The sequence below is a fragment of the Oncorhynchus mykiss genome, chromosome 17 (genome assembly GCF_013265735.2).
Source record: "Oncorhynchus mykiss isolate Arlee chromosome 17, USDA_OmykA_1.1, whole genome shotgun sequence".
NCBI classification, from domain to species: Eukaryota; Metazoa; Chordata; class Actinopteri; order Salmoniformes; family Salmonidae; genus Oncorhynchus; species Oncorhynchus mykiss.
The window spans coordinates 28,201,671-28,223,491 of record NC_048581.1 but is presented as its reverse complement, the minus strand read 5'-3'; the positions used below and the strand labels follow the sequence as shown (position 1 = coordinate 28,223,491).

The 21,821-nt window shown below is 42.0% G+C and overlaps 1 protein-coding gene across 4 annotated transcripts; it reads right to left on the bottom strand.

Moving 5' to 3' along the window:
- Positions 1–73: 73 nt before the first annotated feature.
- LOC110493605 (puromycin-sensitive aminopeptidase) lies at positions 74–21,774 on the bottom strand. 4 transcript variants are annotated; one of them, XM_036949580.1, is made up of 23 exons: positions 21,387–21,774; positions 18,278–18,368; positions 18,013–18,090; positions 17,696–17,817; positions 17,135–17,242; positions 16,615–16,815; positions 16,336–16,432; positions 16,185–16,218; positions 15,834–15,948; positions 15,486–15,650; positions 15,230–15,334; positions 14,998–15,058; positions 14,759–14,868; positions 14,565–14,628; positions 14,279–14,418; positions 13,020–13,154; positions 8,431–8,671; positions 7,809–7,951; positions 7,281–7,337; positions 6,752–6,859; positions 6,254–6,409; positions 2,504–2,551; positions 74–2,394 (listed from the first exon to the last, which is right to left on the bottom strand). In XM_036949580.1, the coding sequence occupies exons 1-23, from the start codon at positions 21,678–21,680 to the stop codon at positions 2,248–2,250; spliced, it is 2,820 nt and encodes a 939-aa protein (XP_036805475.1). In that variant the 5' UTR covers positions 21,681–21,774; the 3' UTR covers positions 74–2,247. The 4 variants fall into 4 exon arrangements, with proteins under 4 accessions (XP_036805475.1, XP_036805477.1, XP_036805476.1 ...); XM_036949582.1 differs by having other exon boundaries at positions 8,452–8,671; XM_036949581.1 differs by having other exon boundaries at positions 18,284–18,368.
- Positions 21,775–21,821: the final 47 nt, after the last annotated feature.

The following is a 21,821-nucleotide window of genomic DNA, read 5'->3' as shown; positions in this document are numbered from 1 at the left end:
AGACTCATTAGCATATCACTGCATCATCCGATCAAGGTACTGTAAACCAAGGTGAAAAGACAATCTCTCATAGTGAAGGATACTACCACGTTACTTTATTGTACTGCATCTTCATTTCTGTCTTGGCAACACCAGCGTCACAGCCGTTCTGCCAAAAACGTTTTTTTCTTTCTCGGAAGCAATGTGACATTCAAAACGAAGTTTGACCAATGAGATGACGAAAAACGGAGTCCTTTTCCCCTCACCCACTGCCCCAAAGCGTTGGACTGCAGCGTAATACTGCAATGAAAATATAACGGCATGTAAATCTCAGATATACCAACATCCCCCACCGCAAGTTTACACCTTGTGAAACAAAATGTAAAGACTGATTTTACTTCCCACCATCTACACATCATACCCATTTTCTTTATTCTCATTTAGGTCAACTTTAATTATGTACAGCGTCCATTTCTATTGCAGTTTTTCCTAGAACCATTTGTAATCTATTTATGATCATGTTTTTGCTTATTAGGATCATACAAAACATTATTAAATTGTATTAAGAATTGTTAAATTACATATCAACTGGTTTCCAGGCATGCACACTCACACCTCAATCATAAATCAACTCTACTAGTTTGACATTGAAGTCTTTTTCTTCTTTTTTTTTTTACTTTAATGAACACCAACTGTATTTTTAAACAAAAGCACAACAAAATGTTCCAGGGAAAGAGGGATAATTATGTTGATGATCTTCTCCGGTAAATGTTTTCTAAGCCACATCAAATTCTATATAGATATACTCGTTCAACAAGTCTGTGTAGATCTGTTATGAAACAATATTTTGACTTTGCAGTGGAATATCACCCACTTCAGTGTAATAATTATTGCAAACCACTTTACCAATTTAAGGCTTCAGAGTTCAATAGCAGTGTTAAGTAAATCCTATCATTTCAAAGTTCAAACTGGGCCAGTACATCATTAAGTTTTTAAACTAAAGTTTCCTGGTGTTAACTGCACTAAAGGCCCAAGTAGTGTTGTTTTACTAATTCTTAAGAATAAATGAAAGGTTTTCCTCAATGTTAAAATCACTGCATCTTAAAAAAAAAAACGGTTTTTGAAAACAAGATGTAATTTTGTATATAATGTGGCAGATGAAGAAACCATTTAAATATGCATGTTTGTCATTTGCCATACTATACATAATTCTGTAACTTTACTGAGGGCTGATAATACAGGCTACAGAAGAGGGGAGGGGGGGTTGATGTGGGGAAGGTATGTATCAAATGCCAGAGTAGGATGATGGATGGAGGGGGAAGAGGGGCAGGTAAGGTAACGATGAACACCGCTATCCAGATTTGTGGAACGTCTTTGCAAGAATGCTTGCATTAAACAGTATACATGTAGTACCATGCTAGCCCTGCTCACCTTTTGTCCTAACCGTTATTAGAGATGGAGATCAGTGCCATGAGTTCATTTAACTACCGCCAACAAAACATCAAACGCTATATTATCCCCATTCTGCCCAGCTCTGCTCTCACCCAATCACAACACCTGTTGGGTATAAACCAGCAACTGCGAAACGCCGATGGCAGGAAAAAAAGAAAATAATTTGTTTGTACAGAAAACAAACAAAGTGAACAGCAACACAGGATATATCATATAATTCATGCTTTTTTTCTCTCCATAGAGTAGGAGCAGGTGATGAGAAAAATAAATTCACAGTTTTCAAACTACGATGCAAGGCTGTGTGTGTAGGCAAGTGTTAATGTTTTGCGTGTCGTAACTGTATGGGAGTGTGAGTATGCACTCAGACTTGGTGTGCATCTCAAATGGAACCCTATAAAGTGCACTAACCAGGGCTTATTTGGCTCAAGTCAAAAATAGTGCACCAACGTAGAGAATGGAGTACCATTTGGGATGCACCCTGGGATAGCCATTTCGCAAATCATATCTGGGAGTGTTAAACCCCAGTAACCTAACTCATGTATCATCTTCCGATGGGCAGAATGGGGGTAACTACATTCCTTGTCAGACAAATGAATTTGCTTTGTTATTTATGTATAATAGTCTTTTCTTTTTCAACGCTTGGTTAAATTCTTGGCTTGTTTGTTGACGTCATCGTCGTTTGTATTTTTTCTTTTAGAGAAATTAAGCCTGCTTTGAGTATGCTCGCTCTCCGTCCATCTATGGACTGAGAAGGGGGGGGCCGAGGCAGCTATGATGCAGGGAGGTCCGCGCTGGAAGGGGGGGGGGCTGGGTTGTTCAGACCGGGGGAGCTTTGCGCTTCAGTAGATACTGGTGAATGTCATCGGCGTCGCGCTTGAGCCAGGCGGCATTCAGGAGAATGTTCTCGCAGCACTGCTGCACCGTGCGCTCAGCCGCCGGCGCTTGGTGGCTCTCGAAGAAACTCTGGAAGACACAAAATGACCATGTTTAGAATTAGAACTACAGAAGTTATTTAACCATTTTATTGAGCGAGACCACTATATTAAAAGACGTATAAACCAATGATGCTCACCTTCACTTCAGCAGCCATTTTGTCAATGGCGAATCCATCCACAGAGAGCTGTGAAGAGGGGTGAAAATACAAGTGAGTTGGCTTAGGTCATTGGGCCAAAGGCAAAAGCTACCAGTCTTCCATAATACATTTCTCTTATAATATATTTAGAGCATTCAGAAAGTATTCAGACCTCTTGACTTTTCCACATTCGTTACGTTACAGCCTTATTCTAAAATGTATTAAAATGCCCCCCCCCCCCCCCCAATCTATCTATACACAATACCCCATAATGACAAAGCAAAAACAGGTTTAAAAATATTTGCAGATTTAAAAATGAAAAACAGAAATATCACATTTACATACATGTTCAGACTCTTTACTCAGTACTTGGTTAAAGCACCTTTGGCAGCAATTACATCCTCAAGTATGACGCTACAAGCTTGGCACACCTGTATTTTGGCACACCTGTATTCTCCCATTTCTCTCTGCAGATCCTCATAAGCTCTGCCAGGTTGGATGGGGAGCGTTACTGGTACCAGCATTCAGGCCAAATAGTTCAATCTTGGTTTCATCAGACCCGAGAGTCTTGTTTCTCATGGTCGGAGAGTCCTAGGTGCCTTTTGGCAAACTCCAAGCGGCCTGTCACGTAGCTTTTACAGAGGAGTGGCTTTTACTGAGGAGTGGCTTCCGTCTGGCCACTCTACCACAAAGGCCTGATTGGTGGAGGGCTGCAGAGATGGTTGTCCTTCCCCAGATCTGTGCCGCAACAATCCTGTCACTGAGCTCCATGGACAATTCCTTCGACCTCATGGCTTGGTTTTTGCTCTGATATACAGTTGAAGTCAGACATTTACATACACTTAGGTTGGAGTCATTAAAACTCGTTTTTCAACCACTCCACAAATTTCTTGTTAACTTCTTGACGCACCCATCCCGTTAGTGGGATCATTTGTCAACATCAGCTGAATTGCAGAGCACCAAATTCAAATTAAATTACTAAAAATATTTAATTTTCATGAAATCACAAGTGCAATATAGCAAAACACAGCTTAGCTTGTTGTTAATCCACCTGGCATGTGAGGTTTCAAAAAAGCTTTTCGGCAAAAGCATACCAAGCGTTTATGTAAGGACATCTCTCTCAGCAGACAAAACATTAAACAGCTAGCAACAAAGTAGATTGGTCATGAAAGTCAGAAAAGCAATAAAATGAATCGCTTACCTTTGATGATCTTCGGATGTTTGCACTCATGAGACTCCCAGTTACACAATAAAATGTTCCTTTTGTTCCATAAAGATTATTTTTATTTCCAAAATACCTCCATTTGGTTGCCGCGTTATGTTCAGAATTCCATAGGCTCGAGAGGTCAAGACGGGGCAGACGAAAACTCCAAATAGTATCCGTAAAGTTCATAGAAACATGTCAAATGTTTTTTATTTATTTTAAATAATCAATCCTCAGATTGTTTTTACAATATATAAATCGATAATATTTCAACCGGACTGTCTGCTGCACTCGGTTGGCGCATGCAAAACACTGCTGGCACCCAGCCATCCAATGACGCAATGTGATATTTCTCGCTCATTTTTCAAAATAAAAGCCTGAAACTATGTCTAAAGACTGTTCACACCATGTCGAAGCCATTGGAAAAGGAATCCGGTTGATATCCCTTTCAATGGAGGGAAGGCATGTAATGGAACAGAGAGCTTTCAGGAAAAACAGCACTTCCTGGTTGGATTTTCCTCAGGTTTTCGCCTGCAATATCAGTTCTGTTATACTCACAGACAATATTCTGACAGTTTTGGAAACTTTTGTGTTTTCTATCCTATTCTGACAATTATATGCATATTCTAGATTCTGGGCCTGAGAAAAATGAAGTTTTATATGGGTACGTTTTTCATCCAAACATCAAAATACTGCCCCCTACACTCAAGAGGTTAACAAGAAACCTCCACAAGTCTGGTTCATCCTTGGGAGCAATTTCCAAACACCTGAAGGTACAACATTCATCTGTACAAACAATAGTAGGCAAGTATAAACACCATGGGACCACGCAGCCGTCATATCACTCAGGAAGGAGACACGTTCTGTCTCCGAGAGATGAACGTACTTTGGTGGAAAAAGTGCAAATCAATCCCAGAAGAGCAGCAAAAGGACCTTGTGAAGATGCTGGAGGAAACCGGTACTAAAGTATTTATATCCACAGTAAAACGAGCCCTATACCGACATAACCTGAAAGGCCGCTCAGAAAGGAAGAAGCCACAGCTCCAAAACCACCATAAAAAAGCCAGACTACGGTTTGCACCTGCACATGGGGACAAAGATAATATTTTTTGATGAAACAAAAATAGAACTGTTTGGCCATAATGACCATCGTTATGTTTTGTGGAAAAGGGGGGAGGCTTGCAAGCTGAAGAACACCATCTCAACCGTGAAGCACGGGGGTGGCAGGATCATGTTGTGTTCACAAAATAGATGGCGTCATGAGGAATGAAAATTATATGGATATATTGAAGCAACATCTCAAGACATCAGTCAGGAAGTTAAAGCTTGGTCGCAAATGGGTCTTCCAAAAATGGACAACGACCACAAGCATACTTCCAATGTGGCAAAATGGCTTAAGGACAATAAAGTCAAGGTATTTTTTTATTTTATTTTTTATTTTACCTTTATTTAACCAGGCAAGTCAGTTAAGAACAAATTCTTATTTTCGATGACGGCCTAGTGGGTTAACTGCCTGTTCGGGGGCAGAATGACAGATTTGTACCTTGTCAGCTCGGGGGTTTGAACTTGCAACCTTCCGGTTACTAGTCCAACGCTCTAACCACTAGGCTACCCTGCCGCCCCAGGATGGAGTGGCCATCACAAAGCCCTGACCTCAATCCCATAGAACATTTGTGGGCAGAACTGAAAAAGTGTGTGCGAGCAAGGAGGCCTACAAACCTCACTCAGTTACACCAGCTCTGTCAGGAGGAATTGGCCAAAATTCACACAACTTATTGTGGGAAGCTTGTGGAAGGCTACCTGAAATGTTTGACCCAAGTTAAGCAATTTAGAGGCAATGCTACCAAATACTAATTGAGTGTATGTAAACTTCTGGCCCACTGGGAATGTGATGAAAGAAATGAAAGCTGAAATAAATCACTACTATTATTCTGACATTTCACATTCATAAAATAGAGGTGATCCTAACTGACCTAATACAGGGAATTTTTACTAGGATTAAAATGTCAGGAATTGTGAAAAACTGAGTTTAAATGTATTTGGCTAAGGTATATGTAAACTTCAGACTTCAACTGTACACTGTCAACTGAATGACCTTATATAGACAGGTGTGTGCCTTTCCAAATCATGTCCAATCAATTGAATTTACCACAAGTGGACTCCAATCAAGTTGTAGAAACATCAAGGATGATCAATAGAAACAGGATGCACCTGAGCTCAATTTCTAGTCTCATAGCAAAGGGTCTGAATACTTATAATAATAAGGTATTTCTGTTTGTTGTTCTTAATAAAATTTGCAAACTTTTCTAAAAACCTTTCTTTGCTTTGTCATTATAGGATAGTGTGTACATTGCTGAGGAATTGTTTTTATTTCATCCATTTTAGAATAAGGCTATAACGTAACAAAATGTGTTAAAAGTCAAGGGGTCTGAATACTCTCGAAATGCACTGTATACAGTGCTCTCTGAGGAGCTGAGGAAAATATGAGAATAAGAACAGTTAAACAATGCTTTGGAGAAAAATTGCTTAATGAACGAAGTCTTTACCTTGATGAGCCGTGATATGAGGAAGCCGCCCTGGTAGCGGTTGTGAAGCTCCTCCCAGTTGTCTTTGACAAACTTCCAGGCGGCTTTCCTTCCATGCTTACTGCTTCCGGCCACTCCCCCGATTACTGACACCGTGTCCTGGGGACGCACATCCTCCTGGGTAGGGGAGACAGAGGGGTCTGTTTTTGCCAATTTCCATTAATTCATCATGCTCATCCTATAAGTAAACTCCTATGACCAAAACAACTAGGAAGGCTACAATTACAAAGCTAGTTAACACCAGTGTTAACAATTGCACCGGCTATATTCAAGAAAGAATACCATAAAAGCGAGACCAAAATAACAAGGTGTAAATAGAACACCAGGTGTAAATAGAACACAAAGTGTAAATACTAATGTTTCTGGGGATTTTTGTTTTGTCATTTATATTCTCCTGACAAAATAGCAGGCGCAAGTAACACACTCCAGTTGCTAGGGCAAGAATGGTTGTGCACATACCGAGAGGGCAAAGGTGAGGACTTTCTGGATGAGGTCGGGGGCAGAAATAGCTCCCAGCACTCTCTCTATGCGGTTCTTCTCCTCCTGCATGTCAGCCTGCTTGTGAAGCTGAAGAGGATGGGAGAGATTAGACCGCAATAATGTGAGAGAAAAATACATACATATTATACCTTTGTGACATTTATGTGACAAAATCAAATTATATCAATCGACTGTGATTAAATCTTTATCTGTCAGATTATTGGTGAGGCTTTAACGAGAGTCTAGGACATGGAACGAGCTGGTAATCCTGTTCATCTGACTGAGGAAATGTAATTGAAATCGTTCATGATACAATATATGACTCATGATATTGAGGAGACTGTTCTCCAACCAGCTGTCCTGGCTGGGGTGTATTGTCTCGGAACCAAATGAGCAGAAACAGGGAGGGACTAATCTGAACTTATCCAATAAGAAATGCTTGGTTTCGTCGCAAAACATTTTGCTATGGTGTGCACTAGTGAATACACCATTAGCCGGTGTGACTTACCTTCAGCATTGTGTCCAACGTGGCACTGTCACCATGCTTCAGCACTGTTAAGTACACCTGGAGAGAAACAAAGACCATACAATATGGTTTCATCACTTGATTTTACAAGCTTTTTATGTCTTTGTCTCATCATAAAACGGCATCTACTTCCAGTCATGATGGTACTAAATAACTATCATTAGCACTTAAATGATCTACAAATGAGAAGTCACTGTTTGAAAGTAGAATCAATAACATGACTACAGGCCCATTGTTGAAATGTTGAACACAATTGATTGAAATTAATGGACAGGTGAAAGCAGTACTGAAGAAGCGTCACCTAGCCAACCAGAGGCATAGGTGGAGACATTATCAAATTGCTGACCAATCAAATCCTTTAAACATTCACGAAAGTCATCAAGAGCCTAGGGTTAGAGGGCAAAGGTTAGTTTGGAATGGGGCCTTTGTTTACGTAACTACATGTTAAGAATACGTGTGTGTTTCTATGAATAAGTGTGTGTGTGTGTGGCGGGGGGCAGAACAGCTTACTGGGCTCCTGAGGTCTGCAGAGAGGATCTGCTTGCCTTCCACATGGTCTTTGAATCTCCGCCGGGCCTCCTCCAGCGTGGGCTTGTGTCCCGCCTTCCCCAGCTTCCCCAGAACCAGGCCCCTCAGCAGGGCATCCAGGTGACCTGAGAGAGGGGGAGAGAGAGAGAGAGAGAGGAGAGAATAGAAGAACCGGGGGCCAGAGAACAGAAGGTGAAAGGAAAAAAAGCACCAGTCAGTCTCAAACATGTTAAAAACAAGCGCTTTGATACACTGAACTTCATCCAAAAGGACAGAATTTATCTACTGCTAGGCAATCCAGGAGCCAGTAAATCCATACGTCACCAGCTCTGGGCTGATACCCCTACTACAGAAAACACTTGACTAATTCCAAACCTGACCCTTAGCCCCTAACCCCTAGGCACTTGAGCAGAACTGAAAGGATTGTATAGGTGTCAGCAATGTAACAGAAAATAAATCCCACTAACCCTATCAAGAGTGCAACAGACTGATTACCATCTCTCTTACACCTATCCAACACAATCAGAGCGACATCAAGTGACTTGGGGCTTAAGGCTGAGGATCGACTCCGGAATGACTCGGCAGCTCCGTTCTTAGCTCTTACCACCGGCCCCAGGGGGCTCACCTTCGCCCTGCTTGCATTCCCAGCCCAGCTTGAGGCCGATGGGAGTGAACAGGTCCCGGATGAACTCCTGGATCTCCTCGTGGAAGTCGGTGTGGGAGAGCAGGGAGGAGAGCACGCCCAGGTTGCAGCTCAGGTCGCTCCACACCGTGTAGTTGGGCTCGTTGACAAAGGCCTCCATCAGCTTCAGCACCTCCACCGTGCTGATCATGCCAGCGCGGGACTGATGAAGATGATTAATAGGATGAACATGGGGGACAAGAAGAGAAGGAATGGGGGGGTGGAGGTAGAAGGAGAATAGAAGAGGAAAATGAAGGAGAGGTAAAAGAGGAATAGAAGAGAAGGAATATGAATAATGAAGGGAAGAGGTAAAAGAGGAATAGAAGAGAAGGAATATGAAGAATGAGGGGAAGAGGTAAAAGAGGAATAGAAGAAGTAAGAGCAGGGGAAAAGTTAGTAAGAGTCACAGTATTGTGATGTTATGTACAGTTTTTTGTAATTGAGCCCTGAATGGATGGGACAAAGCTTTTGAGGAATAGGATAAAGCAGGAAAACAAGTTGATTAGATTACACATTGTTTATCTAACGTCTACAGTAAACATCTTCATAAGAGGCTTTGGTGAGAAAAAAGGCCAAAGAATCAATGCTTAACAGTTCACATGACATATCTTAGTCGACGAGCTTAATTCTCATGGGTACTGAGGGAGAAAGGAGAAGTATCGTTACCCAATCATAAGTTATGTTTACATGGCCACAAAACACACAACAATAACATGTACAGGTAACTGCCAAAATAATGGAAACACGAGTAAATGAGGGATACAAACTATATCGAAAGCAGGTGCTTCCACACAGTAGTGATGTGCGGGTTGACTCAGAAGCCGCAGACCCCGCGGGTTGATCCGCGGGGCGGGTTTAGGCTCATTAAATATTATATAGAATAAAGAGAAAATACACACATTTTTAATTTGTATATCTATAGGCTACATTGAGGTTTTTCTTTCATTATTTTTAGGCCATCTGGCATTTGTATGTAAGCCTATAAGCTTTTGGGCCGAACTGTACACGCACCAAATAGCCTACATGCCAATCACCAAATACTTTTGGAAACGGACAGAAAAAGTGAATGTCGATCCACTGAGGGAAAAAAGGAAAATGTCGGAGTTTAAATAAGAGAAATGCGGCAAAATGGAGGTGAAAATAAAGAAAAGGGAAGCCCAGAAAAGTAATGTTTGGGGCACTATACATATTCGACAGTCAAGACAGGGAACTTTAGCCTACTGCTCAGGTGAATTAAATGGAAACTGAAATGTGGACACTGACTGTAGGTCTATAACCTCTCACATAGCCTTAATATTAACTCCTGCAGAATTAAGCATTTCTTGCGGCACCAAATGTACATTTTGAAATATGTGGAGAAATATGATTTCTTCCAGCATCTTGAGAGAATGCGATTGCAGTTAGGGTAACAGCTGTAGATGTGCTCTCTTAAATCAGCATCATAAAAGCGGATCATATTTCCTACCACGTAAAATATGCATCCAAGCCGAACTGAAAACTTATCAGAAACATGTTGGGTCGTTTTCATAGCTTTCTACTTCCTTACAACCCGGTCAAAACGACAGAGAGCTTGGGCTCCATGTGCAAAAAGATGATTGAGATAACTGGCTTTAAAGTTCCAAACCTTCATTGGTTTGAATGGTGTTAATTTTTTATCTTGTATTCTTCTGAACTTATCAACATGAATTGGGGTATTTAGAGTACTATATAGGTAGAGACCATTGAACAAAACAAGTCAATAACTAGATTTTGACAAAAATGTAGATAGAACCTTATTAGGGCTGAACCCATTTAGCCGACATGGTCGATAGTTCGGTCGATAGGCTGTGGATTGATCGACCAAGATTTGTTGTACTCGAGCAGTCACACACAAACACATTTTTTAAATGGCACATGAGAAACCGGTCTGATTCACGCCTCTGAGTGGACTAATCCATTGTGGAGGCCGCGGGGATGGCACACTAGTACATTTACCGTTAATTCCCATAATTTCTAATCTACAATGTTTGGCTAGTTATTTATTTTAATGCATTCAATATATTATTATTAGTCTTAACGTTCTCATTCTAGGAGTGGGTATGTTTGCAGAGCACACAACGTAGGCTACACAAAAAAGTTTTGGTAAATTTCATTCCATTTACAAGTTGTCAATTTATTAATTGTCCTTTATTTGAAGCGCTACTGTCAATTTTGAGTAAGGACACGCACCTGATTACACAGAAGTAGGACTAGAACTAACCGTATCCTTATAAGTGATCTGATAGCATTTCTGATTGTCTTAACTCACCATTCCTGTGGAGCTTCTCAAAGTAATTTATTTGCCTCAAACAGCAAGTAAACAAAGTCTGTTTTTACATCCATTGAGAAATACAATATTTTCCTTAACGTAGCTATTTGAACAATCTTTCCAGCTCTCTCCCTTTCGATTATCCTACCACTCAGCATGAAAGGGGAAAGAAAGTAAAGCTTAGATCTGGTGGAAACGTCATAAAATATGCCTTCCTGATTACTTCTTAGCCCTTGCGCAAATAGTCTACAGCTGTGCGTCTGGAGCTCACTGGTGCAGGAAACTGAGGGCCCAGAATATTTTACACAATGTTGCAAGCACCAGCTTCCGGCTGGACCAAGTTCATACAATGTTTCAAGTTCCTTGCAGACAGGCAAAGCCAATGTGATTGATAGGATATTTATTTTTAAAATCAGGATATTTTCTATGGCAATAGAAGTTACTTTTAGAATTGTATCATTTTCATTCATTTCATTTAGATTAAAATGTGCATATGAAAATCACAGGGACAGCCTAAACCTGAGGCCCAAGCTCTCGAAATAGCCTTCCAAAATGTCAGATTTATATATATTTTTAAATCAGAAAAGCATCTAAATTAGGCAAAAATAAATCCTACACCCCTGTCAAAAAAAAACATTGCGCCGTCTGACTGTAGCCTACAGTACAGTGCATTTCCTATATTTGCCCATGGCCTCTTTTTTTAATACATATAGTCGTGCAGTTGCGGATGACCCACGCACCACTACCACAGATGTGGTTCCTGAGTTAATTAAGCAATTAACATCATGATGATTAGGGTCATGTATAAAACTGCTGAGCAGAGAATTCTTTTGGCTACCACAGCTATAGACAGGTTGGCCAAAATGACATACGTGCGCCGATGTGTCCGGAAGGCGTGCATTGTTATGATACTGAACGGTCAGATGGCTAGCAACAATGACAAGAAGCTGCCATGTGGGGAATCGTAGGTGGTTCGCTTCAGCCTGGTGTATCTTGTTTTGACTGATGTCATGTCTATACCAATATGGCTCAAATTCACTAGCTATCTAACCAACAACTATTTGAGAGACAACATGTGCTCATTGTGCAAATGTATGTTTTCAATAAACATTTGGAGACTGACACGTAAACTATATTTAGTCTAAACCAAACCTGTCTGTTCTGGCCCATAGTAGCACACGCATTGGTTTGTTTGCTAAACAACCAATCAAACTACGCCCCCATAGGATGACAATGCCCCCAGCCACAGGGAATAAGTAGTCACTGAATGGTTTGATGAGTATGAAAACTATGTAAACCAGGACTGTCCAACCCTGTTCCTGGAGAGCTACAGTCCTGCAGGTTCACTCCAACCCTAATCTAGCCAACCTGATTCTAATAATTAGCTGGTTGATAAGATGAATCAGGTTAGTTACAACTGGGGTTGGAGCGAAAACCTACACTGTTCTGACTGGTGGTGTCCCAAGAACAGGGTTGGGGAACCCTGACGTAAACCATATGACATGGCTGTCTGTCACCAGATCTCAAACCAATTGCACACTTACGGGAGATTCCGGAATGGCGCCTGAGACAGTGTTTTCCCACCACCATGAACAAAACACCAAATGATGGAATTTGTCATGGAAGAACAGTGTCGCACCCTCCAATAGAGTTCCAGAAACTTGCAGAAGCCATACCAAGGTGTATTGAAGCTGTTCTGGCTAGTGGTGGCCCAACGCCCTATTAAGACCTTTGTTCTTTTTTACTTAACACGTATTTGTCTTAAAACTGCATTGTTGGTTAAGGGCTTTTATGTAAGCATTTCACTGTGGCGCATGTGACAAATAAAATTTGATATGACACTTTATGTTGGGGTTTCCTGCACAATTACAACATAGAGCGGCTTGAGTTTATTTTAGGGGAAGCTTTGACCCTGGGCTTCCTCAAAAATGATCTGGTTATACACTAAAGGGTGTGTTTCTTTGCTACTGTAGCGCTAGGCTAGACAGATGAGGCCTTGCTATATGGAAGAGGAAAGAAGGGTTTTGTGGCAGAACGGATGAAAAAAAAAGTGACTTTCAAGCCATTCCCTGAATATGATTGTTACAGGAACTGACCCTTTCCCTGTCCATGACTGACTTTATATACAAGCACCATAACCATACATATCCAATTTATTATTGAGCATTAGCGTCGAGCTAAAGGGCATGTTGGTGTAGTGTTGACGGTAGTCTGTGCCACTCACCAGGGAGAAGAGGTCGTTCTGCAGGCCCAGACGGTCAACAGGCAGCAGGGTGAGGTCTCTGATACCAGGCAGCAGGCCCTCCAACATGGCCGAGCTGTACTGGATCCTGTAGAAGCCTACTGTTCCTGGGTTGATCTATAGGGGGGGAGGAGGACAGTTGAACAGCGGCCAAAGACTATAGCCTTGTTGCCAATCTGTTTTCTTCCACTACTTTTGTCGGCGTCATGCCAAACCATTTGCATTTCCAAACTTGTTAGCTAAAGCGGAACATAAATCTGCCTAACAAGCAAGTGTGGAAGAAAGCCTTTATATGCTTGAGTGACACCCACCCAACAAACAAACAAAATGAGGTTCTATTCTAGCCACAAAAAGTGCAGCTTAGCATTAAGGAAGAGATACTTTCTATCCCTTTGATCAACTCCGTACATAGAGCAGTCTCTGTTCTGAATGGCACACTCATAGTTTCACTCTCCCTACCACAGCCTTGTGCAGTGGTTCCCAACCCTTTTCAGTCACTGTACTGCCAATTGAAATTCGCTCTGCCCGGAGTACCCCTGAAGTATCCCCTTGTGCATTTTAGCAGTAGGCCTATGGTCTCATGAGTCTTATCAAGTACCCCTGTGGATAGGCCAAGTACCCCTAGGGGTCCTAGTTCCCCTGATTGGGAACCACTGGCCTTGTGGATCCTCTTTAGCATTGATAACTAGATAGGGACTAGCCAGGCTATGATCCCACTCAAGCAACCACTAGTCCCAATCAAGTGGTTATTTGTTAATGGTTCTCAGTTCCTCAAACTTACTTTGACATTAATGATGTCCTTTCAGTGAACAGCAATTTATATGGTCCAGTCACAAATCCTGACCCTCTAGTGACCCCTTCAATATCCATCTGTGTGACCTTTTGACCCCTTTCAAAGACCTTCAAGGGTCATCGTTTCCTTAACTTCTCGTCCACCCTTTTGGTCAGGTGATTGGTTTACTGAACTCCCAATGATCTCCCACCCGTTAGTAAACACTAAATAGACTCAGAATCATGAATGTTACGGCCCATTCACAAACGTTTATAATTCTCTAAGCAAGCAGACCTTCAAGGTCATCAGCATTCTTGTATTCATTACGCTTTTATTAGACAGATTTCTATTTCCCTAAACATGCACCTCTGTATAAGGGTTATAGTACAGATTGTAAGGCCTCAGGGCTTGGTTTTCAACTCAATTCTATATAAAACAGCTGTAATAGGTGGAATTTGGTTGTCCTCACCTTGACCCACTGGTCAGGGCTGATGTTGTTGATCGTGATGGTGGTCTCTGGGCTGTCCAGCAGCACCTTGAGCTTGGTACAGCCGGGGTCCTCACCCGTACAGATACTGATTGGTACCATCCAGTTAGGGCAGTCCTCACCTGGTGGATGATTGACACAAGCAAGACCCAATGAGATGGAGCAAAGTAGGAACTTTGTCTCAAGTAGCTAATAAGTGACAAGTAGTGAACCAGCGATTTGTACTTGGCTTTTTTGTGTGTTGATTTATTGGAAAATATTATCTTACCATTATGTGGTCCACTGGCACAGAATTTCTTCTGAGATATCTTGAGGATGCGATCATCCCCTTGCTAGAAAAACAAAAAAGTATTTGATTTAATACACAAACTGCTATATCCACAACAGAGAGATCCCCTCTCACAGGATATAAAACAGTAAATTCATATTGTCCAAAGACAATTTCCATTGTGGTCTATTTACCTGCTCCTGGTCCACTACGATTATAGGGAAACCCATCTGCTTAGTCCAGGAGCTCATCACCAGGGCGATGGGTTTCCCGCTAGCCTGTTCCAGACAGTCCCATAGGTCCTCTGGGAGAGGTGGTGGGGAGAGAGTTGGTCACCAACCAATTACAACGCTCAAATAATAATCTTGTTATAATGGACCAGACATGTCCATTATAAATTCATGAGAAATTATAGGAGACTTGACAGTGTTACCTGTTGCTGCATTTTTATGTTGGAACTTCAACAGATAGGAATGCATTCCTTTCCTGAAATCCTAGAGACAGAAGAAACAAATAGGTTTACAAAAGAAAAACACCCGAGATGAAAATATACAAATACTTACCAGAGACACTTGTTCACACAATACCCCTTTAGCTAGTATATGAAAGAGAGCTAGACTAATTAGTGGACAACATGGCAGTGTGCCTGGGCAGCAGCTCCTCACCTTGTCTCCTATGTAGTTGTGCAGCATACGGATCACAGACGCTCCTTTGCTGTAGGATATGGCATCAAAGATTTCATCCACCTCCGACGGGTGGCCCACGTTCACCTGCAGTCCAGGGGATCAGTCAGTTCATGCTTTCAAAATGCAGTACGAGGGTCGCTTTCATCTGATAGAGATACCTCACGTACATTCAAATCTACTGGAAAACTTTGGTCCAGTACACACACAGAATCGTACAAATTTAAAGCCAACACACCTCAATGGGATGACTGTTGTCCAGCGCATCCAGGTCCAGGGCGCGGGTGTAGTCGGCAGACACAAACTGTGTCCAGATGTCGTAGTCAGGGAAGCAGTGGTCCACACAGAGGTACTCGATCCATGATGCGAAGCCCTCATTAAGCCACAGATGGGTCCACCATTCCTACAAGGCAAGGGGCGATCATATTGACTAAATCCAATTCAGGACAACAATGTATACCCCAATGCAATTGAAGAATGTTGTTCATATAATTTAATCTTCAATAATGTAATGTCCTTCTGTCATTGATCAGGAGACTGCTTTTAGTTTCTACATAAGCAGTAAAGAAGCGCAGTGGTCGTTTACCATGGTGACCAGGTTCCCGAACCACTGGTGAGCTAGCTCGTGTCCCACCACCAGGGCCACCCACTGCCGTGAGGACGAGCAAGAGTTCTTCGGGTCAATCAGCAGCGCCGTCTCCCTGGGAAACGAGGTCAAACAGCGAGGTCAACTCGAAGAAAAACAAGCTCAAAAGCGATTCATTTCACACTGCCCCTAGTGGTAGCATGCATTAACACAAAAATACATTGAATATAAAATCACATACATTTCCCGCTAGTGGTAATCAAATAATATTTTTGTGGAATAACATGATTGGCAGGCTAACTGTTCATCCTCTCATTAGTTGCAAATTTAGCAACATTACTTTAGATTTACCTGTAGGTAACAAGGCCCCAGTTTTCCATGGCACCTGGGGGGGGGGGGGGGGGGGGGGGGGGGCAGCACCAAGCGTGTTAGATCTTGACTATAATTCCTATTTTTTATCACAATATAATAATTGAAATAGAGTCATATTAATTGTACTTACCAGCAGCAAAGTCAGCGATCGCTATTAGATCAATTTTAGGCAATGGGTAAGGAACATTGAAGTAGTCATTGTAGAACGGTAAGGTCTTTACAGCAACCTGTGAGAAACATGGATAGAAAAAACTAGATATCATTTCCATTTTACACTTGACGCCAATAGATTGTTGTGCTAGCAGCAACTGTCATTCATCAATATAACAAACAGTCATAGTGATACATGACTAGTTTTTTGTACTGGTCTAACCATTATCCAAGTTTAAAAGAAGTAAAAACAACTTACCTCTAGTGCAAATTTCCCTTGTTCCGCCTTTCCGGTAGGCGTGTAGACGCGTACGGTCACGCCGTCCGACGATTGGCCTTCTACAAAGTCGTATTCGCCGATGACGAACGCTACAAGGTATGTGGACATAATGGGGGTGGTGGCGAACTTCACTTCCAAAAGGCTGTCATCTTCTGGATGTGGCTTTCGATCGATGACATTCTGTGTCATTGAGGACAAGGGCATATTAGTACGGACAGAAAATGTAATCAGAAAGTCATAGGGTCAGCAATGCTTTTGAAGAATGAGATCATAGCCTTTAACAGTCCACAGGGCAGACATCTTGGAAAAACATACTAATTCAGTTGCATTTTGAATGCCAGCAGACTTACTCTTGTAGCTAGATGGGAGGAAATGCAGTGACCCAACAAGACTGCCTTATGTTACATAAGCCAATGTTAGCAGAGCGCAACAACAGAGTAGCGAAATGTGACTCAAGCTGTTTGGCGTCCCCAGGCAGAAGAGTTAGTGTGACACGTACCATATTTGACAAGGCTACTCGGTCCTTGGGAACTATCAGAGAGATGTCAAAGGTGGCTTTGATAGCTGGCTCGTCCCAACAGGGGAAGGCCCGGCGAGCGTCCGTGGCCTGAGGAGAGAATAGAGGATAGAGGAGAAAAGACCATGGGAGGTTAAGCAAAACAGAGTGGACAACACGTTTCACAGCGTGTTAGGTCAGGCAAACATCCTGGAGGGTGTCAGAGGGCTGCTTTATAATAAAGCTCCTCCAATGACCTCTAGTGAAAAATGAAAATAAACAACATGCTGTATATAGCAGCTGGACATGTCATTCCCCCCCACACATTTTTTCTAAAGATAAGAGATTAAAGTTGAATTATCAAGAATCTCCAACAATGGTTGCTAAAACATTCAGCCTATAGCCAGGGTGTGACAGTCCTCAAACATTGGGGTCAAATGGCAGTCACATTCCTTTTACACTATTTCAACATGGGTTAAGCAATCAACTCTGCTGCCTAGAGAAACTGTCCTCGTTATGGTGACAGAAGTAATGCAGGACAGGAGGAGCGCCTAGTTACTGTACCTCGAACTGTGTGACAGCAGCATAGCGGATTTCTCCTGCAGGAGTTGCATATTTACTTCTGTAGAAACCTTTCATCTTGTCATTCAGCTCCCCAACAAAGTCGATCTTCAATGTACCGGATCCTGGGAAACAGGTGCAAAAAAGCCAGCATGTGTTTATTCAGCCTTTACGACAATAAGAGGTTTGTTTTTGTCAACTACAAACAAAAAGACATGGCATGAAACACCAGGAAGAATAATTAATGGCAGAGAGTGGAGGGTTCATTAGAACCCTAAGCCCTGTAGCCATTCTGGTTAACGGCGAGTCCTTCAACTTACCTTTCTGTAGAGCACTAGGGAATGACAGAGTGACTTTCTCGTCCTCATTTTGATAGTTGAATCCTGTAGCATTAATTTCTAAAGAGAAGGAAAAAAATGCAAGGCTGATATTCGCTGCCATAACATACGAAAAGAATATACAAACGTGCCTAACAAGCCTGGAAAGCAGGTCTAATCAGGAAATAGAATACATTGAATATATAAAATATATAATAGTTTGTCTATATTTAAGACAACTGTGAAAAAACTATTGACAGAATCTCACCCTCACCTTCCCCTCCCTCTGGTACAAAGGATGCTGTGATGATGTCGATGTCAGCACAGTTCATCACAATCTGATTAGTGGCCAGGTTAACCTGGAAAAACGACAAACACAACTACTAAGTAAAATCAGGGACTAGCAGACCCTTGTATAAATACCTGGGATGACATAAGAACGCCATATTTTTAATTTGTGTAAAAAAACACATTTGTTTAATAATGTTTAATAATTGTTTAACACATTTGTTTAATAATACATAATACTCCCTCGATATAATACTTCTAAACTAGGATATTTTTTGTTTTTCCTGCCATAAGCAAATCCACTATAAGGGTAAATCTAATCTGTTATGTGTCAGACAGCAGCGATAGGGATCAAACAACTTACTGTAGGCCAAGCAGGCTAAACCTACAGTGGCTCAGTGTCCCCGTGAAAACATTGTGGCTTGTCAGGGAGATCGGAACGGGAGCAAAAGATGGTTTGGAGAGAGGGAAAGAAAGATACATCCTGTAGGGCTTCTGACTAGAATGCAATGTGATAGCGGTCGACGTCCGACTTATTGAGGGCGGAACCCAGCAGCACACTCAGATGCAGCTTTGAAAGAGTAGGCTAGTCCCATTTATTGACGGTTGGGTGCTGCCGTAGTTTATTTTGATACTCAAATCGAGAGCTGTGAGGTTGTAACCGAGAAGGCAGGGATGTAATTATAGAGCGCGCTCGGTGATGGCACGGTGCCACGTCGCTATGCGTCTCGTTGGCTATTGTGCGGTTATCTGACAACTTCTAAATCATGTTCTGGCTTTGTCATTAACTTGGCTAATGAAATTATAGCATGTGCATGCAAATAACAACCATGCAACTGACAACACAGCCCATGTATTGCAGTTGAAATTGCCCTACTTGACAGGTATTTGTCACTTAAACGCTAAGAGTAGCCTAATCTTTCATGTAGCCTAATTTCCTTGGAAAATGCTGTTCACCAACTACGTAATACAATGTGCCATCCTCCTATGGATAGGCTACCAAACATAGATCAGTGGCACATAGATTACTGTATGGTTATCTCTTAGATTTAGACAATGTGTGTGTGGAAAGTACTAAAATAGTTTAGCCCAGCAGTGTCATTGAAACACAGCCAGTGTTATGTCCACATGATGACTAGTAACTTGTGTTCCTAGCCTGTGTTCTGAGATGAAGATGGTGTATGCAAACAGCCGAGGGCAATATACGCACCATATTTGGCACCAAATATGACACCCATTAGAAACTAATTAAATGAAGCAAGTCTGTAATACACATGTGGTGTAGTATTAGGGATGGGCAGTTAACATATATGTCAACAGATCACAACAATGCCTAATTTATCATAAACATTACAGATAATAAATCCTAATTGCCCCACACAGACAAAGTGTACAAAACATTAAGAACACCTTCCTAATATTGAGTTAAACCCCCTCCTTTTGCCCTCAGAACAGGAACATTTCGTCAGGGAATGGACTCTACAAGGTGTCAAAAGAGTTCCACAGGGATGCTGACCCATGCTGACCCAATGCTTCCTACGGTTGTGTCAAGTTGGCTGGATGTCCTTTGGGTGTTGGGCTATTATTGATATACACAGGAAACGGTTGAGCATGAAAAACCCAGCAGTGTTGCAGTTCAACACAAACCGGTGCGCCTGGCATATTTTGTCTTGCCTATTCACAATCTGAAAGGCACACATACACAATCCATGCCTCAAGGCTTAAAAATCCTTCTTTAACCTGTCTCCTCCCCTTCATCTCCTACACCGATTGCAGTGGATTTAACAAGTGACATCAATAAGGAATAACAGCTTTCACCTGGTCAGTCTAGGTGAATCCAGCGGAAAATAGGCTGGAGACAATTATTTCCAAACTGCTGTTCGTTGTTGAAACACATTTTCCTACTTCAACCAATCCATTTACAATTTGTGAAAACTGTCATCGTTTGGCAAGGAATGTAGTTTGTGTATCCCATCAGTTAGATACATTTTTATAGGCATTTATTTATGTAGGCCTAACAGGAGCTTGTGATGCGCACTCAGCACGCCTGTGTGTAAGGAGCAGTCAGAACGCAATTGAGGGAATGAGACATGGAGGGGAAAGGGCATTTTGGGAGAGAAACGGTGTGATGTTTGGCTTGCTTTCTTTTTTGTTGTGTCCCGAAAGTCAAAAGTTGTCTTTAAGACAAAATGTTCGGGTATCCCAGGCACATTCCACCAAATAGTTTCAAGTATATTAAAACATGTTTTATTTATTTTTTATCTATGGTTAAAGAGCGACCTTTGACATCCGTTTGGGAACTCATTCTCATCCGTATGCAGTAATTGGTTAACACCATCAACATACCAACAGGCAATGATTATGAATCATTTAGCTAAATTTGTCGTGCATATCATCAAACAAGATGAGTTCTGGATGTTACACGTCACGGGTGTTGTGAATGTCTAGTGTTTTGTCATTTCATGGTCTGCTAGCAACACGCTTGCAAAATAGGTTATAACAGAGGCGGAAGCTGGGCGGTCTTCTCTAGTAGGAAGACATTTGCTAGCTATGATTTAGCAAACATTAGCTTAGTTAGCAAGGTAGCACTAGCGCGCATGCAAACTGGGTGCGCTGGCATGCAACTAACGTTAGCATTTAAGCTAAATCCACATCTTTGCATTGACGTTGATCATACTATACATTAATTTCAAGTGAGAGGTAGTAGTGACTATTAGCCAGTTAACGATTTGCAAAAATGACAGCGAGTTAATGTGCCTACCTATCTAACTAACTAGTATTAACAGTTAACTAGCGAATGACGGTTCAGCTAGGTAACTAGTTACTCTGGACAGTACCATTCAGGGCAGGTAAAGCGCTAATTTATTTTCAACCTAGCTCAAGTGAGCTAGGCTAGCTGTTTGCCACAACTATCATGGGCTAGTAGAGAACGTTAGTTAGGAGTTCGCTAGCTAACGTTAGACGACTAGCTAGTTAGCATTTTGCCGTTCGCCATTCGAACGTTGTAAATTAGGCTAAATAGATTACACAGGGGAGTCCCCGCCATGCTCAAAGTACTATACAAATTATCTTTCAATTACTTCACCTACCTTCACAATCGCCTCTAGCTTGCCCTCGAAAGTGAAGTCGATGAGGTCGGGCTTCAAGCACAACCCGTAGTTGACCGGGTAGACGTCTGTGGGCAACCTTACGAAGGGCCTCCTTTCAGGCATGGTGTCTGTATTTTGTCTGGTAGCGCTTGCGAAGACGGTGCCGCTGTGTATTACTCGGAATTTGATAGTTCTGAAGTCCTGCAAAATGGGATTCGACAACAAAACTGGATCTTGGGGAATGACTCGTTTTACGAATGACAACGAAACCCGACGGCCGAGAACCAGCAACATAAAATCCTTAGCTAGAAATGTTGCCAGCTAGAGTCCTCCCCTCTCACTTCAAATCCACCGAAACAACGTGTGTAGGAGCGCAGTATGACGAGGAAACAGCGTCATCGCGTTGAAGCGGAGGACCACTGAAACAAGGGGGTG

What these genes read in the sequence shown, in the direction of transcription:
- LOC110493605 (XM_036949580.1), bottom strand. Translation starts at nt 21,680, where the DNA reads ATGTTGCTGGTTCTCGGCCGTCGGGTTTCGTTGTCATTCGTAAAACGA. An exon ending in AGAGGGAGGGGAAGGTGAGG is followed by an intron (nt 18,091 to 18,277) that starts GTGAGATTCTGT and finishes CCTTCTCTTTAG; the next exon opens with AAATTAATGCTACAGGATTC. An exon ending in TGGGGCCTTGTTACCTACAG is followed by an intron (nt 15,949 to 16,184) that starts GTAAATCTAAAG and finishes CTCGTTTCCCAG; the next exon opens with GGAGACGGCGCTGCTGATTG.